Source organism: Lepus europaeus, chromosome 10 (assembly GCF_033115175.1).
Source record: "Lepus europaeus isolate LE1 chromosome 10, mLepTim1.pri, whole genome shotgun sequence".
NCBI lineage: Eukaryota > Metazoa > Chordata > Mammalia > Lagomorpha > Leporidae > Lepus > Lepus europaeus.
This window is the reverse complement of record NC_084836.1, coordinates 5,906,333-5,934,121: the sequence shown is the minus strand read 5'-3', so window position 1 is coordinate 5,934,121 and position 27,789 is coordinate 5,906,333. Positions and strand designations below refer to the sequence as shown.

General features: G+C 57.3%; 1 protein-coding gene across 6 annotated transcripts; it reads left to right on the top strand.

Annotated features, from left to right (window-relative positions):
- Positions 1 to 5,670: 5,670 nt before the first annotated feature.
- Positions 5,671 to 27,789, top strand: SEPTIN3 (septin 3). Of its 6 annotated transcripts, none has more exons than XM_062201934.1 (11): positions 5,671 to 7,108; positions 13,245 to 13,436; positions 17,354 to 17,482; positions 17,833 to 17,914; positions 18,196 to 18,333; positions 19,571 to 19,688; positions 20,349 to 20,444; positions 22,034 to 22,133; positions 24,021 to 24,072; positions 24,362 to 24,455; positions 26,572 to 27,789. In XM_062201934.1, the coding sequence occupies exons 1-11, from the start codon at positions 5,671 to 5,673 to the stop codon at positions 26,635 to 26,637; spliced, it is 2,505 nt and encodes an 834-aa protein (XP_062057918.1). In that variant the 3' UTR covers positions 26,638 to 27,789. The 6 variants fall into 6 exon arrangements, with proteins under 6 accessions (XP_062057918.1, XP_062057920.1, XP_062057919.1 ...); XM_062201939.1 differs by lacking the exon at positions 5,671 to 7,108 and adding an exon at positions 9,166 to 9,273 and having other exon boundaries at positions 22,037 to 22,133; XM_062201938.1 differs by lacking the exon at positions 5,671 to 7,108 and adding an exon at positions 9,166 to 9,273.

The following is a 27,789-nucleotide window of genomic DNA, read 5'->3' as shown; positions in this document are numbered from 1 at the left end:
TTTCCTGGCAGAGAAAGCTTGCAGGTGCACAGCCACGGAGGCCAGAGAACCCGGTCCCTTCCGAGAACTGAGTGCAGCTGTGTGGTGGTGTTGAAGCACAGAGTGCATTAGAAGGGGGCCGGTGCTGTGGTGTAGTGGGTAAAAGCCTCCTCCTGCAGTGCCGGCATCCCACATGGGCGCTGGTTTGAGACCCGGCTGCTCCACTTCTGATCCAGCTCTCTGCTGTGGCCTGGGAGAGTGGTGGAGGATGGCCCAAGTCCTTGGGCCCCTGCACCCACGTGGGAGACCTGGAGGAAGCTCCTGGCTCCAGCTGATGCAGCCAACTGGGGAGTGAACCAGAGGATGGAAGACTCTCTCTGCCTCTCCTCTCTCTGTGTAACTCTTTCAAATAAATAAATAAATAAATAAATAAATAAATAAAAAAGAAAAAGAATGCATTAGTAGGTCGGTGGCAGCAGTGGTGGTGAGATTGAGCTACTGAAGTGGTGGTTTTGCAAATAAGCTTAGAACCAGGGAGAGACTCTGCTGAGCCCTTTCAGATGCCACCTCCTCCAGGAAGCCTTCCCTGACCCCACGAGCACCTTTTCCCGTTTGCAGCCCTAGTCTTGTGTTGTGATTCTGTTCCCAGGTCCGTGAAGGGCATCTGCTCCTTCTTGTCTTGGCTGCAGCCTGCCTGGCCCAGGGTGTGGCCCCCGAGAACGAATGGGGCTGGACTCTGGAAGTCTCGTGGGGCTGCCTGTCTGCTTGGAGGCCAAGCTTTTAGAGAGGTGAAGAGGAGCCACGGGGGCTGGGCTGTGAGTTTTTAACACGCTTCGAGAGGCTCCGCAGAGTCCGGGAGCTTTCCTTGTCCGCCATCTGAGAGCCATCAGGACAGGAAAGGGAGGCTCCTTCTGGGTTTGGCCCAGAAAGGGAGCACAGGAGGCAGAAATGCGCAGAGTCCCCGCGTGGGAGCGGCTGCAATGCTCGGCCTCTGGCCGGCGGGAGCACAGGCTTCTATTGTTCTGCCCCACCCTCTCTCCCCCTGGCTGAGCCCTGGGCTTGGGAGGCTGGCAGCTCAGCGTGGGAGAAGGGCTGGGGCTTAAGGCTCCCTCAAAGGCGAGACCCGTGTGAGAGTGGACACTCAGGAGTGAGAAGCCCAGCCTCTGACCTACGCCACTGGGCTTTGCAGATGGGTTGTTGTTGTTTGTTTTTTAAAGATTTATTTATTTATTTGAAAGGCAGAGTTACAGAGAGGCAGAGGCAGAGAGAGAGAGAGGTCTTCCATCCACTGGTTCACTCCTCAAATGTCTGCAAGGGCTGGAGCTGGGCCAATCCAAAGCCAGGAGCCAGGAGCTTCCTCCGGGTCTCCCACATGAGTGCAGGGGCCCAAGGGCTTGGGTTATCTCCTACTGCTTTCTCAGGCCATAGAAGAGAGCTGGAAGTGGAGCAGCCAGGACTCGAACAGGATTATGGGATGCCAGCATTGTAGGTGGCGCTTTACCTGCTACGCCATAGTGCCAGCCCAATGGGTTGTTGTTGCAACATAACTTAACCCGTCCTGACCTACACAATCTTCATTTGACAGACAAGGAAGCTGGAGCATGGAGAAACAAAGGGACTTGATCAAAATCACGCAGCTGTAACAAACCCAGGCTCAGCAGACTCCAGACCTGAGCCACTTGTCTGCGAGACCATCCCAATGATTTTGACCTAGAGTGGAGGTCTCTTCTGAGGCCACCACCAGGCTGGCCAATCTTTCCACTGGAGGAAGAAACTCCAAGTACATGGAGGTCATTGTTCAGTGTGACCACTAGAGGGCAGCTGAGTTCAGGCTGTGCTTACGGGGCAGGCAGTGTGCACTTAAGCCGCCCAACACTGTGGAGAGCTGGGGGGCAGAGGCAGCCTCAGCCCTTGCTCTGGACGCCTGGCAGGGAGCAGGATGGAGAAAGTCCAGGTCTTCTGCTAGAAGACACCACGTGAGGTTCTGGTCCCCATAGAAGGGGCAGCTGAGGCCCAGAGGGGCAGGTGATCTGACAGAGCCACTCAGTGAGTTGTTGGCTGAAGTGGGCACAGAGGGCTGGTGTTCAGGCAAAGCAGCTAAGCTGCCACCTGTGATGCAGGCATCCCCTGTGGGCACCGGTTCAAGTCCCAGCTGCTCCACTTCCGATCCAGCTCCCTGCTGATAGTCTGGGAAAAGCAGCAGCAGATGGCTCAAGTGTTTGGGCCCCTGCCACTCATGTGGGTGGGAGACCCACACGAAGCTCCTGGCTCCCGCTTTGGCCTGGCTCAGCCCTGACCATTGCGGGTGTCTGGGGAGTGAACTAGCAGATGGAGGATCTCTCTTCTCTCTTTGTCTCTCCATCTCTCTCTAGCTCTTTCAAATAGATACATAAATAAATCTTTTAAAAATAAGTAAATAAGGTGGGCAGAGAACCAAGGGCCCCCTGGATCTCACAGAGGCAGTGCAATCCAGTGGGGGTGAGCCCAGCAAAGCCCCCCACCCCCCAAGCCCCTGTCTGGGTACAACCTGACCACTGCCTTCTCCAACTACTTTGTTTTCCTTCTTCTTCAAGTCAGACTGGACCAAGGGGCTTCAAACAAGGAGAGAAGGGGGAAGAACTCCAGACAGCTGCCCCGCCCCCTCCAGGAGGACTCCCAGCAGGTTGCCCTGGTAACCAGAACACAGCCAAGCTCAAAAACCTAAAGCTTGAAGGAGGGAGAAAGGCTAGGAAGAGGGGAGGGTCCTAGGCCCACATATTCACCATTCAGTCATTTCGTTCACTCATCCATTGTATAGAAATACTGAGGCTGATTCTTTCCAGGCACTGGGGCCCAGAGAAAAGTAAAACCCAGGCCCTTCAGAGTGGTGCTGTCCAAGAGAGCAGCCATCCATTAAAAAGCAAGAGAAGGAAAAAATCCAGTTCCTTGTAGCCTCGCAGTCACCTTTGAAGTGCCCAGCAGGCTGCTGTGGCTACTGTATGGGGCCCAGATCTAGAACTTTTCCATTATCACCGAAAGTTCTATTGGCCAACGCGGCTCCCAAAGCTTGCTCACTGCCGAGCGACGCCCAGGGACATGGAGCAGACCACCCATGGTGTCCTGTGGGTTGCAGCTTCCTCACCAGCAAACAGCAGGTGACAAGGTGAAGACGAAAGGACATGCCAGCCAAAGGCTGAGCCTGGCTCCTGGCTCAGGGTGAGTGCCCCCTGGGAAGTCTCAGTCACCGTCACATGGCTGATACCATAAGGACTGGCTCTCACGGCCATTTTCCCCAGAGCAGGCGAGGGGCTCCTCCCAGCCCGGCATAGTGCTGGGCACATCAGTGACTTATACCTGCCACCATCAGTGTTCCCATGCTGTGACGAGGCTCCTAGGGCTGTGGGAATACAGGTGAGGGTCCCTGTCCCAGCCTGAGGGCCAGGGTCTGCTGAGAGCATTGCCTGGGCCAGGTCGGGCGGCCTCGTGGGTCTCCTCAGTGACAGCCCAGGGCTGGGCCGTCTGCATACCTTGAGGTATGCAGGGAGGTGCAGGGAGCTGGGGCCCAGGGTGTAGCTGTGGAAGGGACAGGCCCAAGCTCTGGGAACATCTTGGTGGGCATGAGGGCTTTAGCAGGGCAAACAGGAGTGAGGCTGGCCCCTGGGGCCATCTGAGGGACTCTACTGGGAGAGTGCTGCTTCTTATTGGAGACTTTCTCCGGGGTCAGTCTGGGGGAGACAGGGCAGATCTGGGGGAGGGCAGGCAGCAGGGCGCCCCCTCCTCCAGGTGGCCTTGGCCAGGGCAGCTCAGCCTGGTCCTTCTCAGCCTCCCATGGCTCTTAGGATTCCAGAGGCTCAGAGCAGCCATTCACTGACGCCTACTCCCTGAGAGCCAGCCCCTCCCTGCCTTGTGGCCCAGCCTAGCCCTGCTGCCAGGGGTGTAGCCAGTGGCACGGGTCAGGAGAGGGCTGGACCTGGAACCTGAGCATTGTGGCCTGGGGGCCAGGTGGGAGCCTGGGAGGGGACCAGAGGGACACAGTCCCTGAATCGGTCACCATGGTCATTCAGGGTGCAGAGGAGGTGAGGGGCCTGTACTTGCCCCAACTTCACAGGCCGAGGACCAAGGACTGAAAACCCCAGGCTCTTTCCTGTTCTCTGATCAAGGTAAGCGGGTGCTCGTGCGTGCGCTGGGGGTAGCAGACAAGCGGTGCGGGGCAGGGCAGCGGCTCAGTGAGGGGGTGGCGAGCTGGTGACATCAGAACAGACAGGTCTCAGCCGCCCCAGCCCCTGGCCTCTCTCTGGGGGTGGATGTTTGTGGTTCTGGGCCGAGTAAATGTGTGTGCTCCTGGGGGCCCGTAGCTGTGACGGAGAGCTGGGCTGCAGGGGTGTGCCAAGTAGGGAGCGGATGGACGACAGAAATATCCTGGCTACAAATCCACGGCTAGAGAGGGCTGAGGGGCTGGGGGTGCCACTGGGAGGGATCCAGATCTACGTCAGGGACTCGGCTCTGAGAGCGCCCCCCCATTCTCTGACATTTGGAACTAACCCCTCCCGCCAGACCTGGCTTGAGACTCCAGGCAGCACGTGCCTGCTGTGCTGAGAGCGAGGAAAACAACTCCAGTGCTCAGAGTCCGCAGCGGGCACTGGCTGGCCGTCCGGGGGTCCCAGAGCCCACCTCAGGGAAAGACCCTTCTGTCCAGCCCACCGGCCACAGTCCCAGGCAGCATCCTCGACACCCCTATCCCCTGCCCACTCCCCACATCCAGGCAGCCGTCTGCCTGCTCACCTGCAATCTTGCCCCCACCAGACACAGCCTGGGAACCACACTGGATTTTCAGGACAGTGCTGCCCTCTCACCTCGGGGCCTTCTCTAACCATCACCTGAGCTCAAGCCCAGCATCCCTCCTTTGACAGCAGGGCCTGGGCTGGTGCCTACCCCAAAGGCTCGCCTCGGTGGTGCCTTGCCCACCTCCTTGCCTGGCACCCCTGGGGACATGGGGGGGGCAGTGGCTGTGCCTCACTCACTGGACAGGTCTCTTCTCTGAGCCCCAATTTCCTCCCCACTTCCCAAGCCCACCTTCCCTGGGGCTCTCAGCCGCTCTGGCTGCAGCCCCAGGCCAGCCCAGGGCTCTTTCCTGGCTCTGGACAGGAGCCCCAGATCCAGACCCTGTTTTCCAGCCAAGGTGGTCATCCCTCGGTCTCTGACCTGATGCCAGAGCCCCTGTCTTGGCTGCTGTGAGTGGGAGCCTGGAGCCCTTTGGCTCCTTCTGGAAGAAATAGGCAGATAGGCGTCCAGTAGTCACTGCTGTCCTCTGGGGTCCCTGGATGTGGGACCTCCGCAAAGCGCTCCCCAGAGAGAGGGGCCACCCTCAGGCCCATGCACAGGGAGAGGTAAACCCACCCCCGAGTTCCCTCATGCTGGAGGAAGCGGCTCAGTGGACGCGTCCATGTACCCCTGGGTGGCAGCTGGCCAGTGTGTGTGAGGCGTGTGCAGGTTGGCAACATGTAGGAAGACACAAAGGTGCCTCACAATGTTGTGCGAAATGGAATTAAAAGATGAGTTTATTTTGGTGCTAGACAAGCTTGCAAACCATGCATAGTTTTGGTGCCCACCGCAGTCAGGAGGGCGAACGCTGAGACCTGCAGGCCCTAGTGCCTCACCCCTGCCTGGTCCCCTCTCTCTGTTGATTATCTCAGGGGAAGACGAGCAGCCTGCATGGACCACAACTTTGCTCCGGCTCCTCCAGAGACACAGCCACAGGGAGCCCCGGGCCCTGGAGCCTCCTTCTCCCATGGCCACATGCTGGGGCACCCTGCCCGCCCCTCCAGGCTCCCTGGAGGGGTATCCCCGCTCCTTCCAGCCCCCAGGAAGACCATCCACCTGGATGCCTTTTCCAAAAGCCACATCCCCCCGACTGCCAGCCGCCTGGGCCCTGCAGCCAGAGCCTGGAGTGTGCCCCTCCAGGAGACTGGAGCTGCCCCGGGGGCCGCCCTGAGCTCCCTGCCGGCCAGCAGCCTTGCACCCAGGAAGCTCAGCTCCATCTCCCTGACAATCTCTCAGAACAGTCAGGCGAGGTCCCTGGACCCCCTCCTTTCTCACTGGGAGGAGTTGCCCACCCTGAGCCAAGAGGCTGCCACGCAGGGAGAAAGCAGGCTGTCCACTCCAGCAGATTCGCCACCCACGAACCCACTGCCAGGGGGCACGGTCCATTCTGAGGGCCCCGGGAACCCGGGCCTGGCCAAGCCCAGCAGGATGCCCACAGTGAAGAAGCCTCTGGTGTGTTCATACCTGGCCTTACCTTTCCAAACCCAGTTAGTGCAGCGCTCACCAAGCCTCGCGGGACCAGGCTGGGAGGGTTCAGGGCGCACTGGAGCTCCCCCAGGAAGAGGTAAGTCCCGGTCCAGGGCTATCCCCAGACCCCAGAGAGGTCTCCAAAGGGCCAGCCCTGTGATGAATTTCTCTTCTTTGGACACAACAAGGCCAGACCTACCCAGACAGCTGGCTGCAATGGCCAAAAACAGACCTACCTTGAATATCAGTTTGGCATCTCAAAATTCATCCAGGCTGGACACAGGCACAGAACTCCCTGCTGCAGATACCAAGCTGGGCAAAACCATGACCATGGCTATAGCGGGCAAAACCAAGCCAGGCCCAGCCCTGAATGTGACCACAGTACGGACAACCAAGCCGAGCAAGATTCTGGATCTAAAAACCGCGACCCCAGACAAGCTGGGCAAAGCCACGGCTCCAGCAGCCCCAGCAAAGCCAGACCTGACCACAAGAGGCATATCCCTGGACTTGGCCGTACCAGATCCAGTCAAACTGGGCCCAGCCACAACTGCAGTGGACGTAGTCAGGTTGGGTACACCCTTGACTTTGACCAGAACAAATACAGCCAAGGTGGGCATAGCTCTGAACTCTCTTGCTTTGAACAGAAGCAAGCTGAGCACAGCCACGAGCTCAGTTGTCCCAGTCACCTCATTCCCCATCACCCTGGAACCAGCCTCTAGGGAGACCAAACTGGACAGTGTCAAGACCCCTACCACATCAGACCTTGCTACCTTCCCACCAATGAAAAGAAACAGCACTGCACCAGCCCAGGGCCATGGCACAGGGGAGCCTGCTACGCTGGACCTGGCCAGAGCACGCCAAGGTAATGCATGGAGCTTGGCTGGGGCTGCCTGGCTGCCGGCATGGCGGTGGTGGGAGGTGTGTAAGCCTGAAGCCGTATCGCGCTCGGACAGGTTGGGAAAGGAAGGCTGGAGAGTCAGAGATGAGGGGGCAGCGGACAGCAGGGCGGGGGGCTGTCAGAGGTTGGACGGAGGGAAGCCATCAGAAGCAGGGTTTATGGGGGAGACTGGAGGAGGGGCAGTTATGCTGAGTCCTGTTAGCTAGCGTTTCCTGTGGTGGTGTCTGTTTCCCGCAGAACTGGCATAATCAGGTGATCAACGGGTGAGTCCAGGCTTAAAAGCAGACCTCCTGCACGAAATTACAGACTAGCGTTCCCCAGGTGGTGATTTGCCTAGCGGCGGTGGTCACTGCAGCGTTCCTCGGGGTGGGAGAGGACGACCTCCTCTGAGACCCCAGTCCCTTCCTGCTCAGCCTTTCAGGAATATACTTGTTTAAAAGGCGCCTTGCTTGGGCGTTTCCATTTCTTTAGTCCTGAGAGGTGAATCTGAGACTTGTCTATGCGGGAGGCCCACGGAGAACTCGACCGGCTGGTCAGCCCAAGGGCTGGGAGTGCACTCGGCCTCCGAGAGGTTGTGGCACACCTGCAGTCACCCCAAAGCCAGCGTGGCCGCGAGCCGCGTGGAACCAGATCCTGGGATTCTGATTTGGGCAGCGTCATTCCCAACAGGTGAAAGCCGGAGAGCCTGGGCCCGCGAAGGTGCTTGGAGAGCTCCGGGTCCAACACCTGAGCTGGGCGTGTGGGTGGTCAGGCGCCTTCTTGTCCTGCACTGCCCTCAGGCTGGGGCCCTCCGCCTCCCTCCGGGGCCTCAGCTCTCTCCTGAGATGCAGAGTGGACGGCCAGTGGCCCGCCGGGTCCCCATCCTTCCTGGACTGCCTCCCGCCTGCCCTGCCTGCGGCCAGAGCTGCGGGCCCTGCCCACCCTCTGTCCCCTACCTGGAAGCCTGGGCACCCTCTTCTTCCTAGTGCTTCTCCCGCCTTCGTCCCATCCAGCCCGCTGTCAGTGTTGTCCATTTCCCTTCTCAGTACTTGACCATCCGGCTGTCAGTCCCTGCTCTCCATCCCTGGGCTCTTGTGAAGCTGCCACCCCTGCCCCCTGGCGCCCCCCTCCACGCACCGTCCCCAGGGGCTCATGGGTTGGATGGCAGCTCTTTCGGCTGAGCACTGGTTGGCCAGCTTGACTTCCAAGCCTGGGAATTTCTCAACCTCTCAGCTCTTTGTCCCTGACTGGCACTTCTCTGCTTCAGCTGCGCCGGGAGCTCCGTCCGGCTTGTCCCTCGGCCTCCTCACCTCCGCTGGCTCCTCTGCACAGATGCCCTTCCAGCCTCCTTCCCACCTCCGTTTGCCTATCTTGGCCCTCTCCTCCTCCAAGAAGTCTTCCAGAACCTCCCTCTCCCCAGGGTGCCCACCCGCGTGCACCTACCATACCTGTTTCCACGCCCTACATGAGGTTCAGCTTTGTCCCCTCCACTAGCCCGCACGCCTGCGCACCTGGGGCCTCGCAAGGCTGTCCGCGAACCGTGCCCGAGCGCACAAAAGCTTTTTCTGATGGCTGGAAGGAGCCCCAAGGTTACAGGGGTTCATCATTCGGCGTAACTCGGCCCCACAGGCGCCCGTACCCGGGCGTAAGCGCTGGGAGCCCGCGCAGCATCCAACCACCGTGTGACTCACGCGCGCACACGGCCGCCTGCGCTGTCACCGGGCCCTTGTGGCCCCCGCACCGCCCCAGCCCAGGGGGCGAGGGACTGGGAGAGGGCACCTTCTGGGGCTGGGCGCCGCGGGAAGGGGAGGGGCCCTCGGCGGGGCCGGCGGCCGCGCGGGTCACGTGGTGAGGGTGGCAGAGGCGGCGGCGGCGGCGGCGGCGGCATCGGTGCGCGCGGGCAGGAGCAGCGCGGCGCCGAGCGAGCCGAGGCGAGGTCCGGGGCGGGCGCGGCGGCGCGGGGCGCAGGGGCGGCGCGGCGGGGCAGCGGGGCCGCGGGCCGGGCGGGTGGGCGGAGAGTGCGGAGGGGCGAGGCCCGGCTGCTGGGGCCGCTTGGCCCAGGGGAAGCCCGCGCCCCGCTCAGCCTTGCAGCCCCGCGCCCAGAGCATCTCCCGAGAGGAGCCGAGACAAAGGAGGATTCATGTCCAAAGGTAAGGGCGGCCACGGCGGCCACCGCGGCCAGAGGTGCTACGGGGGGGGAGGGCTGCTGCTCCCGGGAGCCCACGCTCCGTGACAGATGCGCGGACGCACGCACACACCTCGAGAGAGAGACAGTCTGGAAAAAGGCACTCGCGGGAACGCGGACACGCAGGCAGGGACCCAGATCCTCCCAGAAAGCCCCACGCTGAAGCTCAGACACACCACGCGCAGGTATCCAGGCCACCTCCAGCCGGAACACAGCCGGGTGCGCCGACACGGGAATCCCCTCCCCCCACGCGTAGACAGGCATCAGCTGGTGGTCTCCTAGGGAACTCCTGGGCCTCCAAGGACTGGGATGGGGGAAGGGGTGTCCCAGGGTCCTGTGCGTGGTGTGTCTGTGCTCCTGCGGAGGAAGGAGAAAGGGGAGGCGCTTTTGTGATCCCTTTCTGAGTCCAGCGCCGAAGCCCGGGTGGGCTGCGATTGCCTCTGGGAGTGGGGGTGGGGGGACTGGGGAGGCCAGTGGTGGGCCAGGGAGGCAGGTGCTATTCTGGAAAGGTTCTCTCTCCTCCTACTGCCACCTTCTCAACCGAGGGGTGGGGTCCCTGGGCCAGACAAAGACAAAGCCATTCATTTGCCTGCAAAAGACAGCTCCAGGTCCTAGCTTTGCCTGGGAGTGGAACCGAAACCGGCGGCAACAAAGCCTCTTCCTGGAGCACTGATGGGGCCGGTGGCTCCTGGCAGGGGGTGCTGCACACAGATCCCCTCCTTTCCGGGGCCTCAGGGAGAGCTGGGAGCCTAGGAGGGGCCCTAAGGACCAGCTAGCCAGGATGACAGACTCCCACTGCCTCCTGCTGTGGCCCCATCCTTAGCTTTTCCCACCCTGTGGAGCCTCTCTCCCATCCCTTGTTTCGGGGAAGGAGGAAGTCTCTCTTAACAGCTCCACCTGGCTTGACCTGGCGCACAGAGCAGCCTTTGCTGCCTAGGGCTCATCTGCAGTGTCTGAGGGAGGAGAAAGGGGCTTTCATTCATTCGCTTATTCATTCATTTATCACTCACTTGGACTGAGTGCCTGTGGTGTGCTAGCTACCTTGGGTAAGACGTGGCTCCTGCCCTACAGCAGGGTGGGATCTAGCATATATTCAGTGCCGTGTTTCTGGTCACGATTTCGTATGGTCTTCACAGCAACCCAGCAAGGTGAGCAGTCTCCCCACTTTTCCTAGGAGAAAAACTGAGGCTCACAGGAGTCACCCAGCTGGGATTCAAACCTGGGTCAGCTGCCTGGCTGAGATGGCCCTGCCGGGACTGGGGCAGCTGTAGAATCCGACTCTACAACAGCATGGTCCTTTGCTGTGGCGGCCTCGGAGTGCTTCTCAGGCACCCTTGCCAGACCGTGGGTGCCCGGGGCCCCAGCCTTGTTTAGCACGGAAGTGTCCTTGGCTGGAGCATGTCCTATACAGCGGCCCAGATGGGATGGAATGAGTGGATGAATGAGCGGATGTGGGGAGCACCAGTGTGAGCCACCATGGCCCGAGGCCGCACAGAAGACGAGCATCCTTGTCAGAGGGGAACGCAGATAGCAGGAGTTGGCCAGGGACTGGAGGGGGCCCAGGGTCTTCCAGCAAAGCTGTAGTAACGGCTGAAGCAAATTTGCAGTCCTGGCGGCTGTTGCTAGCATGTGAGAGGCATGTAATTGGCATGTGGCTGGGAGGGGGCCACCTTGCCAGCAGGTGCACTGTACAGTGCAGTGAGTGCTGATATGTGCCCACGCCCTGGACCTGCAGCAGGCCTCCTGCAGGTCCTAGAAGCGGCCCAGGGATCTGTAGGTCTCCTCGTGCGCCAGGGTCTGTTTTGGGAATGCTCTTTGGGGACTCTGGTTGACAAGCTAAGGCTGAGTAGGCTGTAAGCGAGGACACTTGCATTGTAAGCCCCCATCGGGAAGCACAAGACTCACTTTCTAGGTCTCTAAACTGGGGATAAGACCGCCCCTCCTCCCCAGGTGAGTCTCAGAACGTGATTGTGGGCTCAGCTGTAGAGCCGGGTGGGAATTGAAAAGGGCCCGCCTGTGTGAGCAGCTGGGTAGCAGAAATGGGGCACGACCCCCAGCGCAGGTGTGCTGAGCAGGGCCGTGTACCACGTGCGAGAGGAGAGGCGCAGGGGCAGGCTGCTGAGAGTCAGCTGCTGCAGAGCTGAGCCAATCTTGCTGCTGCCTGGAGCCGCCTGGCTGGCAACAGCTTCCTGGGAAGCGAGAGGGAGCCACGCCAGGCCCTGGGGAGGTCCCAGGCTTTTGTTGGATTTGGCTGTGCCTGCGAGTGACCCGGGAGAGAGGTTTTGCCGGTACTGGTGCAAGGACCAGATGGCGGGGGTCCAAGAGCAGACTCCTGGCTGGGTTCGGGGAGTAGGGAGGGAGGCCCTCCCACCCCCTCTCCCTGCTGCCCATCTGCTGCCCCATCCTGCAAGGCTGAGGCTCCGCAGGACGGTCATCACGAGCCACAGGATTCTAGAATCGCAAAGCGAGGAGGGTGCAAAGCTGGGAGGCATCCTCAGAGACCATGGAGTCCAATAACTATGCCTGTGAAATTAGCATCTGGGGCGTCTCCCTTTGGCAGGTGCTTTCCCATACGCCGGTGAGCTTGAAAGGGGCACGGGGAAGAGGGTCTGGGCCTGCGAGGTACTGACATCAGTGCTTCTGAGCCTCATCTCTGCTGTGGCTCGCTGTAGCCTCATTCTTGATCTTACCCTTCTATAGAGTGGGGTGGGCACAGAGAGGGGCAGGCGGTCCACCCAAGTCCACAGAGCGGACAAGTAGCAGAGCGAGAGACAGAAACAGGCAGAAAGAGCTCTCAGCCTCCGGTTCTCTCCCCCAAATGCCCGAGATGGCAGAGGCTGGACCAGACCAGAGCCTGGAGCCTGGAACTCAGTCCAGGTCTCGGTGTGTGGAGCAGGAACTGACCCATGTACACCGTCACCTGCTGCCTCACAGGTCTGCGTTAGCCGGAAGCTGGCATCAGGAGCTGGACCCAGGCCCTCCCAGATGGGACCCGGGCATCTTAACTGCCAGACCAAACTCCTTTCCTGGAGCCAGGCTCTGTCTGCTTCACCCCATTTTATGGCTTGCCCTATTTGGAGGCTACCTGGTGGGCGGTGGCCCGGCTGTGAACATGGTCTGCCAGACCCAGAGGTGATTGTCTCCCCACACTGGGGAAGGGCTGTCTCCTTAGCCTCTCCTTTCTCTGTCATCCTAGGCAAGTGACTGCCCTCATGTGGATCTCAACCCCACCCCCACTGGCCCCACAGATTCAAAACCCTGGCTAGGGGGGTGTCTGGGGCTCCTCCAGACACAGACACCCTGACTTTGCAGCTCAGGGAACACAGCGGGTACTGAGGCTGGGAGAGGGGGTGAGACTTACTCTGCTGAGGTCTGTGACAGTCACTCCACGGCATCCAGGATCCCAAAGGGTCCTTGCCCTGTCCCCGGGGAGACAGGACTCACATCTGAATGACCTCAGACATCTCTGAGACTGGAGGTTCTCAGTGGGCAGATGTTGCCCCCCAGGGGATCTTTGCTGCTGGCTAGAGATGTTTTTGGTTGTCCCAAATAGGCTGCTCCTGGCATCTGGTAGGGACCAGGGATGCCACTGAGCATCCTGTGATGCCCAGGAGAGAGCCCCCCACACCCGAAGAATTATCCACAAGCCAGTAGAGCCAAGGTGGGAAGCCCTGGGCTCGGCACACGGTGCAGTGGTGATGTGCATTTGAGAGGACGTGCCCAGTAACCGGCGAGCCTACATCTGCCCTGCGCTCTGTCTTAGGCAAGTCCTCTCCCCTCCAGGCCTTAGTCTGTTCATCAGTGACATGAGGGACCCGCACTGGGTGACATTACGGCCCCTTCCAGTCCCAACTCTGTATGATTCTGGTAACTGTGGCTGCCACGTGCCCCCTGCTCTTCCCCCAACTCCGCCTACCCTCCCACCTTGCTTTGCAGGGCTCCCCGAGACCAGGACGGACGCAGCCATGTCAGAGCTGGTGCCTGAGCCCAGGCCTAAGCCGGCAGTGCCCATGAAGCCGGTCAGCATCAACTCCAACCTGCTGGGCTACATCGGCATCGACACCATCATTGAGCAGATGCGCAAGAAGACCATGAAGACCGGTTTTGACTTCAACATCATGGTCGTGGGTATGAGAGGCCACGGGGTCGCTGGTGGGCCTGGTGCCAGGTAGCACTGAGGATCCTATTCCTTTGCCCCAAATGGCCTTGGCCCTGCCTTCTTGAGGATTGGTTCTTTGTAGGAAGAAGGGTGTCTTGGGCTGATCACAGAATCTGGCCCCCGGCCCTCAGGGCTGGCTGATGCAGGGGGTAGCCTTGGGAGGGCAGCCGGGCGTCCACAGGCAGCCGCCTCCCACTCTGAGCCTGTGGAGCCTGGGAGAATTATCAGGGTCCTTTCTCACCTCCAGGAGCTGGTGGGAGGGTTGGATGGGGGCGGGGTCTGATTTTCATAGTGCTTTACAGCTTCGAGAGAATCCCCAGGGATTTGGTCACTGGTTCTGCACTGGCTCAGGAGGGGGCCTTTTCCCAGCGGCAGTGAGGTGCTCACTCCCTTATCTCCCAATCTAATCAGCCTTCAAATCTGTCTTGTAACTGTCTCAGCCCGCCCCATTCTCTGCCCCTGCCACCTCCCTCGGCAGAGTGAGGTCTCACAACTGCATTGCCACGGCCACCTGGCTCTTCCGCCCAGAATGCTGACCACTCTGAGTTACGGAGCACGAGCCAGAGTGTAAATGATCCAGACTGTCCGGCTATAAACTACGCTGTCTGGACTCCACAGTGTGCTCCGCGACATAGTTGGTTTACGTCTGGTACAAACTTTCTTTTTTTAAAAAAGATTTGTTTTATCTATTTGAAAGTCAGAGTTAGAGAGAATCTTCTATTTGCTAATTCACTCCGCAAATGGCTGGAACAGCTAGGGCTGGGCCAGGCCAAAGCTAGGAGCCAGGAGCTTCTTCCAGGTCTCCCATGTGGGTGCAGGGGCCCAAGCATTTGGACCATCCTCTGCTGCTTTCCCAGGCGCATTAGTAGGGAGTTGGATCAGAAGTAGAACAGCCGGGACTTGAACTAGCAACCATATGGGATTCTGCATTGTAGGTGGCGACTTAGCCCATTAGCCCACAATACTAGCCCTGGTACAAACTCTTTATCTCGAGGTCAGTTCAAGAACAACAGCAAATGGCTCTTGGACCCTGGCAGGTCCACTTGGAGTGGCACCAACCCTCCTCCTTCTCTGCCTCCTTTCTTCTGTCCATTGTCCATCAGTGACCAGATAATCTTTCCAACTTAGAAAATGCATCTCTCAACCTGCTCAAAACCCATCAATAACTCTTCTTTAGCCTCAGGATAAGGTTAGACTCCTTGTCTAATGTGGTCCTACCTCTCCAACTCATCTCCTTTTTTACCTTTTTTTTTTTTTTAAAGATTTATTTATTTGAAAGATAGAATTACCAAGAGAGGGGAAGAGACAGAGAACTTTATTTGCTGCTTCACTCCCCAGATGGCTGCACAGCCAGAGCTGGACCAGGTTGAAGCCAGGTCTCCTACATGGCTGACAGGGGCCCATGTACATGGGCCATCTTCAGCTGCTTTCCCAGGCACATTAGCAGGGAGCTAATAGGAAGTGGAGCAGCCGGAACACGAACTGACATCTGTATGGGATGCTGGTGTGGCAGGCAGCAGCTTAACCCTCTATGCCAAAATGCCGGCCCCTCATCTCCTTTTTTTTTCTTTTTTTTTAAGTATTAACTTATTTGAGAGGTGAGGGGAGAGAGAGAGAGGGATAGAGATAGAGAGATAGAGAGATAGAGATAGAGAGGAGGGGGCTCTCATTTGCCGGTTCACTCCCCAAATCCCTGCTAATGCCAACTTCCACTAGCAGGAAGCTGGAATTGGGAGTGGAGCCAGGATTTGAACCCAGAGACCCTGGTTCCACAACGCTGGCCCCCTGTCCTTGTTCTAATACTTCACAAGAATGCTCCAGAGCAGTGCTCCCTAGACTTTGCTGCGCATGTGATTCGTCTGGAAGGCCAGTTAAATGCTGCTCTGCACTGGCAGGGCTTTCTCATGTGCGCATTAAATTGTGAGAAGCACTGCTCAGGCCTGTGGTGTGCAAATGCATCTTAGCTGTGGGACTCCTGGAGGTGAGCTCTCTGCAGGACTGCATGCATCACACAGGGGCGCAGGGAGCCATAAGAAGGAAGTGGAGGAGTCTGGGGCCCTGCCGCTGACCCCCTCTTCCCAGGTATGCATGGAGGGGCCACATGGTGGTGCAGTGGGTGAAGCCAGCTCTTGAGACACTGGCATCCCCATCAGAGCACTGGTTTGAGTCTCAGCTGCTCTGCTTCCCACCCAGCTCCCTGCTAGTACACCTGGGGAGACAACAGAAGATGGTCTAAGTACCTGGGCCCCTGCCACCCATGTGGCAAATCCGAATGGAGTTCTGTGCTCCTGGGTTTGGCCTGGATCGGCCCTTGCCATTGTAGCCACTTGGGGCATGAACCAGTGGATGGCAGATCACTTTCTCTCTCTCCCTGTCTATCTCTAGCAATATACCTTTCAAAACAAATAAGTAGAATTTTTTAAAAGTTCATGGAAAATGGAATTAAAAGATAAGTTATGGGGCCGGTGCTGTGGCACAGTGGGTTAATGCCCTGGCCTGAAGCGCTGGCATCCCATGTGGAAGCCGTTTCTAGTCCTGGCTGCTCCTCTTCCGATCCAGTTCTCTGCTATGGCCTGGAAGGGCAGTGGAGAATGGCCCAAGTCCTTGGGCCCCTGCACCCACGTGGAAGACCTGAAGGAAGCTCCTGGCTTTGGATGGCCATTGTGGCCATCAGGGGAGTGAACTAGTGGATGGAAGCGCTCTCTCTTTGTCTCTACCTCTCTCTGTAACTGTCTTTCAAATAAATAAATCTTAAAAAAAAAAGTTATTTTGGTACAAAAATTTTGGAATCCATGCATACAAGAGTCTTCAAAAAGTTAATGGAAAAAGCACATGATAAAAAGCATGGGTTTCAACTTTCTTTTGCACTCCAATAAACTTTTGATTTATTTATTATTTGAAAGGCAGGGTTACAGAGGGCAGAGGCAGAGAGGGGGAGAGAGGGAGGGAGGTCTTCATCCACTGGTTTACCCCCTAATTGGCCACAATGGCTGGAGCTGGGCCGATCTGAAGCCAGGAGCCAGGAGCTTCTTTCGGGTCTCCCATGTGGATGCAGGGGCCCAAGCACTTGGGTCATCTTCTACTGCTTTCCCATAGCAGAGAGCTGGATCAGAAGTGGAGCAGCCAGGACTCAAACTGACGCCTATATGGGATGTTGGCACTGAAGGCAGTGGCTTTACCTACCAAGCCACAGTGCTAGTCCCTAATCTTTTAATATCATTTTCCTACAAACATTTTGAAGTAGCCTTGTATCTCCACAGGATACAAGGGCTTTTGAGAGCACAATTTAGAAACTACTACGCTAGAATAAAGAATGGATACAGAGCTCAGGGAGTCTGGGTGCAGGCCCTTGGTCTTGGCATGTATTAGTTATGCTGCCTTGCACACGTTTTATGTTAGAAGAGGATTAATCTCTGTAGGACCATTCAGCTGGGGATAAAGATAGCTCTGCTGCAGGACTCACGGGGCTGACACAAAGACGAATTGCACTAACAGATGGGGAAGTGCATCATGTGCTGGGGGGAAGTGTCAGAAGGCATCGTAGTTCTATTCTTGCTTTCAGTATTATTAAAGATGGGAAACTTAAGCCAAGCAGAAACCTAGACCATCCAAAGCCAGAACCTGCTATGCTAGACAAATACAGAGGTCGCCCCCCCTTTCCAGTGGCCCTGGAGATCCAGGCTGGGAAGGCTGTTTCCATTTGACATTTCCAGTAGGCAGGGGCCATTCCCACCTGCCCGCTCCCCCGCACCTCCCCAGTGAGTGGTCAAATGGGAGATAGGCCTGCATCGCAGCTCCGGAATTCTGGAAGCTTGTGGGAGAGCTCCGAGGCTCCGGAGGTGGACCTGGGGTCTCCCTGCCTTCTTGTCCTCCTACCTTGCTGCAGGCCAGAGTGGACTGGGCAAGTCGACGCTGGTCAACACGCTCTTCAAATCCCAAGTGAGCCGCAAGGCCTCCAGCTGGAGTCGGGAGGAGAAGATACCCAAGACGGTGGAGATCAAAGCTATCGGGCATGGTGAGGCCCAGGCGGGGACCAGAGGCTCGGGGGATAGGGTAATCGGGGAATAAGACCCATGAGAGGCAACCTCATGACAATGGAATTAGGCACTCAAGTCCAGGAAGCCAGCTCCTTAGACTGCTGTCTCGGGGAACGAAAGCTCAGGTAGGGCTAGGCCAGAACGAAGCAGGAGAGTGTTCTGGGGCAGGGTGCTGAGTGAGGAAGACCCTGAACTTGACTTTTCCAACAATTAATCCAGAAGAAGAGGAGCAGCCCCTGTCTCCCTGGCTCGGGGGCTGCAAGGTGCAAGGCACTTGGGATGAGCTGCAGGGCTGACCGCCCTGGTGCCTTTTCTCTTCACCCCCCAGTGATAGAGGAAGGCGGGGTCAAAATGAAGTTGACGGTCATCGACACCCCGGGCTTTGGAGACCAGATCAACAATGAAAACTGGTACGTGGCTTGCTCCGAGACCTCCGCCCCAAAGCCTCTGTCAGGAGGGACACCCAGAGCTGAGACCCACCCGCACCCTCCCTGCCCCGAGCTTCCCAGAGCCCAGGCAGAGGCTGGGTTCCCCGGGCAGTTCTGTCCTTGCTAACCACCATGGAAAGCCACCCATGGGGGGCCGGGGGCGCTGGGTATCCTAGGCCCACGGGGGATGAGTGAGAGCCGACGGTGGCCTGACCATGGTCCTGTCCTTCCGGGGCATTCCATTGGCTTTGCCCCACCCTCAGCTGGGAGCCCATTGAGAAGTACATCAACGAGCAGTACGAGAAGTTCCTGAAGGAGGAGGTGAACATCGCCAGGAAGAAACGCATCCCCGACACCCGTGTCCACTGCTGCCTCTACTTCATCTCCCCCACGGGACACTCGTATGTACCAGCCCTGCCCTGCCCCAGGGCCTGGCTCTGGCTGCATCTCCACTGCCTGTTCTGGATCAGATATTCAACACCTTGACTCGGCTGGGGAGGGCCGAGGAGACAGCACTGTCAGAATCCTATGGCTTTGGGATCCCCCGGGCTGTCCACGAGGAAGCCTGACCCTCTTGCCACGAGGGTCGATGTTAGCCACCATACTGCCCGCTGGTGTCCCTGCACCACAGCACAGCTGCCCTGGCTGATAGAACTTGGGATACAGGAGTGCAGGCTTCCTTGTTTGTTCAACAAATACCTGCCTTGGTCAAGGCATGGATGGGGGGTGGGGGGTGGGTGGCGCTACCAGACTGGGGCTGGTGCTTTGCTGGGTGTGGAACCAGCTGCAGGCATTTGGAGGGTGGCCTGCCCAGCTCGAGGAGCCACGGGTCCTGAGATGAAGGCATACCCCAGCAGGGCATTTGGGAGTTGTGCGGCTAGCAGGTGCACCCCAGGACAGCAAGGGCAGGGACAGCCCGAGGAGTGAGAGGCCCGGAGGAGACAGGGGACCCTGCTGTGGGCGTCTAGTGTGTGTCCCATCAACTTCTTAGTGGGCCCAGCTGCTGGGCGAGATGTCAGTGCCAAGCGGATGGTACCAGCAGGGGCAGCGGAGGTCCTAAAGTTTGGAGGAGCCAGTATCCAGTAGGTTCAGTGATGAGGAGGTGGGAAATGCAGCAAGAACCCTGGCTCAGGCCCAAGATCTCAGTAAAAGATTGGCTTTATCCCTTGCCGGTCCTTGACCCATGGACAGCGTGCACCACCAGTCTGACTTAATGAGTCTCCTGTGTCGAAAACCAGAATCAGGAGAGGGGTGCACGGCCCTCAGACTGGGAGGAGACCTGGCAAGAGATGCTGTCCCACAGGCAGAAGCCACACACAAGTGCTGGGGCGCCGGACATATGGGGGCAGGGGTGGGGCGGGGATGATGGTCCACGGGTGGTCCTGGGAGTGAGAAATTCCCGGGTCAGAGAAGCTGTCGTGAAGGAGTGGTCCGAGGGGGCTTAAAGAGCAGCAGGCTCTAGAGGGGACCTAAAGAAGAAGACGGGGCCAGGCAGGGGTTGGGGGCGTTCTGAAGACAGAGAGGCGGTGGCCGTGTGTCTGGGGACAGCTGCAGCCTCTTGGCCTCAGCCCGATTCCCTACCAAGGGGGCCCTGGAGTGTGACAGTGGCTCTGACACTCCTGCCTCCTGTGGCCCCAGCTTGCGACCTCTCGATCTTGAGTTCATGAAGCACCTCAGCAAAGTGGTGAACATCATCCCTGTCATCGCCAAGGCCGACACCATGACCCTGGAGGAGAAGTCCGAATTCAAGCAAAGGGTGAGAAGGCCCCTGTCCCCTTCCTGTCTCCATCCCTGCCCTCCCCTGCCCTGGGTCAAGCCACCTCCCAACCTCAGTCTGCACCCCCACTCCAGATCTCACCCAGAACAGGGGCTGGGGCTGGGGGTCTTTGCATGCACCTGCACCCTGTGAAGGGGTCAGCACAGCTCCAGCCTCCCAGCTCACTGAACACGTGAGTCACTGTGAGCACAAGAAGCCACTCCCCACATGCCAGGTTCCCTGAAGGACTAATCGGTCCACCAACTGCCTTCTAGCCTATTGGCATCTTCTGTAAGCTCAGCCCCGTGGGGACGCCCGGGGCCTGGGGAGGGGAGATTTGAGAGAAATCTGAATACAACTGCTGCTTTAGGAAGCTCAGAACCCATCAGAGCGCCGGAGAGGTCCTTGGTAGTGCCCTGGAGGTGAGACTGAGCTGACCTTGCAGGAAGCCAGCAGGCTTGGGGTGGGCGGCTTCCCCTCCCTTCCTGCAGGTGGGGCCCTGCAGCCCTCACCGCTGGGACCTTCCCTCCCTCAGGCCGGGCTGTGATAACTGCAGGACTGGAGCTTGCGAGGCTCAGGGGTCATCTCACTGCAGCTTACACACATGCGCATGCCCCTCCCCCCCACCATTGCTCCTGCTTTGCTCCCCCCACCCCCCAGGTCCGCAAGGAGCTTGAAGTAAATGGCATCGAATTCTACCCTCAGAAGGAATTTGACGAGGATCTGGAGGACAAGACGGAGAATGACAAAATCCGGGTGGGTGCCTGGGCGTCTGGCTATCACGCTGACGCCGCGCGGCGTCCTGGGCTGTGTGTTAAGTGCCCCTTGGCCTCTGCTCCCACCCTTTCCACACTCACTGTCCCACCTCGTCTGTGGAGAAGGGCTCTGCACAGCGGCACTGTGAACCACAGCGGGGTTCCCTGCACCCGGATGCTGGCATTGCCTTCCATCTCCAGACCACACAGCTGCCGGCGAAGCCGGAGTCGGGGTGTGGGGGCGGGCCGGGGTCCAGGGGCCTCTGTGCTCTACTCGGACTTTGCCTCTATGAAACGCTGGCTTCTTTCTCCTCCTAGAACAACCCTCCTTAAAACGGTTAAGTCTCAGAACTGTGCTTACAAAGTGCACCGACAGCAGCTTGGGCCAGGTGACATGGGGCACAGAGCGCGGGTCCTGTACAGCCGCTGGGCACCTGCTGCGTGCAGATCTGAATGGCCCGTGGAAACCATGAGCCTGGGTGGTTTCAGAGGATCCTCACAGTTCTGTGATTCTACCTCAACATCCTGGCTTTTCTAGTAACCCACGGCACCCTGGGAGAAATCCCTGGCTGCTCCCGCCCGGAGTCTCCTCCGCTGTCCTGCGTGGGTAATTCAGTAGAAGCTCAGATGAGACAGGTGGTTGGTCAGGAGATTGATCAATCGAGGTGAGGGAATCAGTTTTTAAAAATGATGTATAAAAATCTTAAATGTTTAAATATGCTCAAGTTGTGTGTTAAAATAACTGAGAACGTATACGTCATATTGATGAAATGTCATCTTCACAAAGTCCAGTCCTCTTCTTGGAGGACCAGACCACTCTTCCTGCTCAAACAACTCGCCTTCATCAGGTCTTTCTGGAACATTCACCTTGATTTTCAGAGAGAGAACGCTGTGTACTCAGCCCTTCCAGTACAGTCACGTGCTGTGTGAAGGTGTTTCGGTCATGGAAGGACCCTGTGTGACAGTTGTCCCAAAGCATCATGTAGCCTGTGACGTGGCAGCCATCTTAGTTTATGTACTCGCTATGATGGTGGCACAGGACAAAGGATAAAATGAACCGATCCCATCGTAAAACAATGTGTGACTAGTTAATTTGTCCGGTGACAATAACAAGTATGTCTCAGGCAAATAGGTCTGGGAACTCACAGCTGGTAAAACGTACAATGGCCCGGTAGGGATGAGGAACCGTCTGATGGAGAGGCAGGAGCGGGTATCTGCCAGTGGGCTTCACGGCAGACAGGGGAAGGCCTCGGTGAGTCTGGCTGTCACTCAGGTGGCTGCTGTTTGTCCTAGTTAGCCCACAGAGTGGTTCTGAATCAAACAAAATGTGGCTAACGCGCTGTGAGAGGCACAGAGTGCTCTCCAGTTGAAGACAAGCTGATTTGCCTGAGGTTAACCAGCCAGGCAGAGGTGGACCCAGGAGTCCCCACTCTCAGTCCAGTCCTCTTTTCATCAGTGGTGACACTGAGTGAGCACCACAAGTGTGCAGTTCAAGGCCAGGTGCCCAGCACCTGTCTGCCTGACCTTGCGTGCTCAGGTCGTAGGAGGATGACCGTGCACCTGTCTGGTTTGTGTCTCCGCCCTGTCTAGCAGGAGAGCATGCCTTTCGCTGTGGTGGGGAGTGACAAGGAGTACCAAGTGAATGGCAAGAGGGTCCTCGGCAGAAAAACGCCCTGGGGGATCATCGAAGGTAATTCCGCGCAGCTTCCGGAGGAACTGCTGTCCATCAGTTATCCAGCAACCACGGAGTCAACACCCACAATCATGGCCCCGTCCTAGATACAGGATATAAAGTAAATGCCTGGCAGGTCCTGCCCGCGAGGAGCCTACAGTCTAATTGAGAAGGTGGCACTCACAGGCAGGAGGCAGTAAGAGACCAAGCTACCACCTGACCAGGTGGCACTGGCTTGACAAAAGAGAATTCAGAACAGAGAGATGAGTAAGGACTGAACAAACCAGAGAAAGGTTGCCAAGGGAAGGGCTGTGTGAGAGTTGTTCAGATCTTGCCATTTCCATTTCACTGTGGATGGACAATGATCCTGGGAGTTTTCTAAGAACTGCTTCAGTGACCTCATTCAGTATGAGAAACATACACGGGGTTATGAGGGCAGGTGTTCCTATTGTCAGAATACGAGAGGTCAGGCTGGTGCCGTGGCGCACTAGGCTAATCCTCCACTTGCAGCGCCGGCATCCCAAATGGGCGCTGGTTCTAGTCCTGGCTGCTTTTCTTCCAGTCCAGCTCCCTGCTGTGGCCTGGGAAAGAAATAGAAGATGGCCCAAGTGCTTGGGCCCCTGCACCCGCACGGGAGACCAGGAAGAAGCTCCTGGCTTAGGATGGGCACAGCTCTGGCCATTGCGGCCATTTGGGGCTGAACCAACAGAAGGAAGACCTTTCTGTCTCTCTCTCTCACTGTCTGTAACTCTACCTGTCAAATACATAAATAAAATCTTTAAAAAAGAATTTGAGAGGTCGGCAAAAAGTTCATGGAAAATGTGTGTTATGGAAAAACTGCATGGATTCCAACATTTTATGCATCAAAATAAATGTTTACTTCCATTCTCCATGAACCTTTTCAAATATTTATTTATTCAAAAGGCAGAGTGAAAGAAAGTGTTGGTCTGCTGGTTCACTCCCCAAACGCCTGCAACAGCTGGGAGTGGGCCAGGAGCCAGGAGCTCCATCTGGGTCTCCCACAAGGATGGCTGAACCCCAGCACTTGGGCCATCATCTGCTGCCCCCCAGGTGTGGTAGCAGGAAGCTGGACCAGAAGTGCAGAGTCACCAGGGTGTGTCCCAGGCACTCTGAGCAGGGATGCTGGTGTCCCAGTGGGCAGCCTAACCTGCTGGACCACACACCCACCCCTCTCCGTGAGCTTCTGCAGCACCCTCACATAAGCCACCGAGGCCCTGGGATCTCAGACAGGTTAAGGGCTTAACTGAACATGTTAGTGCTGGAACCTAGGTTTCAGACTTGGGTACTTTCATTCCAGAACCGAAGCTCACCCCACTGTCTGGCATTGGCTCTCATTTCCCCATAACCCTTTGTGGGGATTTTTCTAAAAATAGCACTTGCTTGTCATCTACGTGGAATTGGAAGTATTTGTGAGGACGTGTGTCTCACCCCTTCCACTGTGGCCGTGGGGTCCTTCTCGGCCTGCTTCGGGTTCTCTGGGTCAGGCTGACTTTATCCTGTAATGTGTGGCCTTTAGGATGGCCCCAGTTGTCGTTTTCTGTGTGTTACTTTCTCCCAATCAGATTCTAAGCTTCCTTAAAGATAGAAATCGTGTCTTAAGCCTTGGCAAGTTTCCTAGACTTCCCGTGTGTTAGTTTTCCCTTGTGTTAAAATGGGGTACTTAGCAGTTGCTATTAGCTGTTATTCCAGAGAGTCTAGGACAGCAAGTGCCCCTCGTAGCTGCTTAGTAAATGTTTGTTCAAGGGATGACATATGGTGCGCTGGAGGGGGCAAGCGTCTGGAAGGTTTGCGAGATGCCCCTGTCCCAGGCTTCCCCTAAATGCCTCCATGACCCGAGCTGTTACTGCCGTAGTGAAATGACCCCTTGTTTTTTTTTGTCTGTAGTGGAAAACCTCAACCACTGTGAGTTTGCCCTGCTCCGAGACTTTGTCATCAGGTAAGATGTCCCCTCTCCCTCTGCCTGCCCAGGTCGCAGGTTAATTATTTGGGGTCAAGGGGTCATCTGCTCAGATTCCCTTCCCCAGTCTGCGGGTCTCCAAAGAGCGTGCTACCCTGGCTCCGGCCCCCGTCTTGGAGCAGAAGGGGCTGTGGAAACGTCACTGGTCCTGGAGGGGGCCCAATCTTGGGCCCAGTCCAAGGAAGTGGTGGATTAGCCTTGGACGGGGGGCCCCCACCTCCTCTCTCCGCCCCTGATTGCCCCTCTCTTGTCACCCCTTGTCCTTTAGGACCCATCTCCAGGACCTCAAGGAAGTGACACACAACATCCACTATGAGACTTACAGGGCCAAGCGGCTCAATGACAGCGGAGGCCTCCCTCCGGTGAGCGCGGACACAGAGGACAGCCACGACAGTAACCCATGACAGCCCCTTCTCTGTGTCCCCACACATACCCACCTCTGCACACACACGCATCCCAAATACCACCACCAACCACCTCCTTTCTTTCAACTCTGTCCCACAAGCCTGTCTGATTTGTGGAGCATCTTGTCTGCGTTTGTGTGTGTGTGCGTGTATGAGAGAGAGTGTGCCTGTGTGTGCACGTGTGTGCCTGTGTGTGTGCGCGTGTGAGAGTGTGTGTGTGTGTGTGTATAGGGCTGGGGTATTTTCATTGCCCTCCCTGGAAAGTCCCTTGTAAGTCTGGTTCCTCCATAACTGTCATTATCTGTCTCCTTTCCTTGTGTCCCAGAACAAAGCTGTGTGCCTCACTCAAGAGGTCTGTGGCAGGTTTCATTTACAAATGATGGAGCACAGACGAACCACAGGAACTCTTTCTTATCTCTGAACCTGGCCCCGTAGTGGGGCTGCAGGGGTTCTCCAAGGACAGGTGGCTCAGCGAGACCTGGGTGGGGGTGGGGAGCTCAGGACAACCCTCCCAGTAAGTTGGGAGTAGTCTAGGGCAAGGGTAGGACTTCCTGGAAAAAAAGGAAGAGAGGAGCCGCCAGAGCTGGGTTCCCGCAGGAACAATCCGTGCCTGGCAGTGGAGCTCCATCCTTTGGTCTGTGACAAGGTCACTGTCCAAAGTTACCACCTGTCACCTTGTCTCTGCCCCCAGGCCAGCGCCTGCCTCTGCTTCCTCCTCTTCCCTGCCTTTCTTCATTCATTACTGTCTCTCCACCCCTCTGCCTGTCTCCGTTGTCTTTCACTTCCTTTGAGACCGGAGCACTTCTTCATTTCCATACTTAGAATTTATGCCCAGTCTACTTCCCAAAAGGGTTTTAGGCCACCTTAAAGTCACAGCTGAAAGCACGAGCCAGCTCTAACCGAGAGACGGGAGAAACCAGAGCCAGAGGGAGATGTGGGAAAGAAGGTTCTGCCATCAGGCGCTGAAATCAGCCCTGAACATCCAGGCCGAGGCAAAGAGGAAAGTAGCTAGTCAGGTGGCTCCCGGGGCCAGGACAGAGGAAGCGCGCATGCTGGGAAGGTGAGGCAGACGCTGGGCGGGGCAGGGGTGGGGCGGGAAGGACCAATTCTGAAGAACTGGCAGGCACGATCTACAGGGTCTGTCTTTCTCCATGGTTTGGCTTCAGAGACGAATTATGGACACACTTCCCTTTCCTCCGCCCGCCTCGGGCTGGCTTCTCTGCTCGCTTTGTCTCATGTACTTGACCCCTCGTGATGCTTTTCCTACTCGCCCTTCGGCTGTGCTGCAGCTCATTGCATTGCTGTCTTTCTCTGCTTTTCCATGACGCCCTCTCCTCCCGACTCCCGTAGGCATTCCCAGTAATCCCCACACTCTGACACCGAGTCTTTTCTTGCCTGTCTCATTAGCCCTATATTTATTAATGCATTTATTCCCCCTGTTTGTTACACAAATAAGTAATCCTGTTTCCTTTCATCTGTAAGGTTGCTGAAATTTGGGGCTGGGGAAACATTTAGTGGTATTGAAGGGGAAACACCAAGTGATACTGTTTACAAAAACCTCTTACAGCCTCCTGGCCAGCTCTTGGTCCAACCGAGGGGTTTGACTGGTCCTCGACGAATGCCAGCATTTCTAATCCCAGTCCTTTTATCACTCAGGTGCTAGGGAAAAAAAAACAAAAAAACAAAAAAAAAACAGGCTCAAGACCTAAGATTCAGTGGACCAGGAGAAAGAGGTAGTGAGGTGATCAGATCACCAGAGTCCCCAAACCTAGGGTCTCCGTCTTTCCTGGAGGCCTAGTTCCAAACCTGCCCTCACCCACTGTGTCACTCCGGGGTGGGCACCTGTCAGGACAGAACAGCGGCAGTATTACAAGCCAGGGAGTGGTCCCGTAGGGAGATGTGGGGCTGGGCACCTATGACCTGCAGGGGAGGATCGAGGGGTGCGGGTGGGGGCGTGGGAGAGGGAAGATGGTGCTTGGCTCCCGGCATCACAGCCTCCCTGGACAAGCGGTTTTGTGTGTCTGTGGCTAGCTGCTGGTCTGCACACCATCAACCGTTCTCAACTCCCCTGCAGGGAGAAGGCCTCCTGGGCACTGTCCTTCCACCCGTGCCAGCCACCCCCCGCCCCACTGCTGAATGAAGGCCGTTTCAAGCGCTGCTTCTCCCTCCACCCCTCCCAGCCGCAATTGCTGCTGGGCGGAGCCCTCCGTAGTGCTGTGCTTGTCCCGCCCACCACCATGCCCCCTCCTCCCAGCCCTCAGCAGGTGGGAGGGGCCGGTGGCCTCTAGGTCAGTTGCATCCTCCATTTGGCCAAACCACTCCTCCCAGTGGAATGGAGTTCCTGCCAGCACTGCCCCGCTCCTTCGTCCGTGTCAGCCGGCCCAGCCCACCTGGGGGCGGAGGAACCCATCCAGAGCCGCCTCTGCCCTTGCCAACCCGCACCAGCCGCTGGTACCCGTCTCCAAGGGCATGGCACTGCTCCCCATCCATTCAGCGTGGGCTGCTCTTGGCTTCCCTCGAGGGTCGAGAAAGCGACTCTTGTGCCTCTCAGATCCATTGAGGTGGCCGTGTGCGCCCCAGTGTGGGACAAGGGCATCGCCTTCATTGCTTGAAGGTGTGCACGAAGGGTGGATCATGACAGATGCTGGGGAGCAGAGGCAGCCTCGCCTTTTAAAGATCATCACTGGTGAGGGCCCGGAGGGTGGTCACGCACCCTCCCCACTTCACGCTGCCACTTAGAGTGGTCTTCCCAGAGACGCTGCTGGAGTTGGCTTCCTTAGCCCCAAACTTTGAAAAAGAACTAGACACACCAAACTCCAGAAATTGCAAGATGTACACTCTAGGAAGAATAAAAAAATCACCCTTCTGTTCACTTAGCAATAAGAGGGATCTCTTCCTACTTAACCCTGACTGCTCCTACCCCCCCTTTAGTGTAATGCATTAGCCTGACCACAGGTGGTCGCTGTAGGCTAATGGAAAATACCCAATGGAGGGCAAAGCCCCCCATCAGATGCATGAATGTTTGCGAATGTCGGCTGCCACTGCCCCACACACGGTCTTACAGACCCCTCCCTGCCCACTCACCCCCAGTCTCCACCTGAATACAACTTGCTCCAAGGCTGGTGACTTGTGGGCCATTAATCTACAACCAATTCTTGTTGAAGCAAGAGGTCCACGCCTACGGGATGCAAGAATGACGCCTTTCTTAAACATTACTGGTCCCAGCCAAGCTGATGGTGACATTCTGGTTAAATTTCCCGACTGAAAACAAGCCAACAGACAGAGTGGTCGT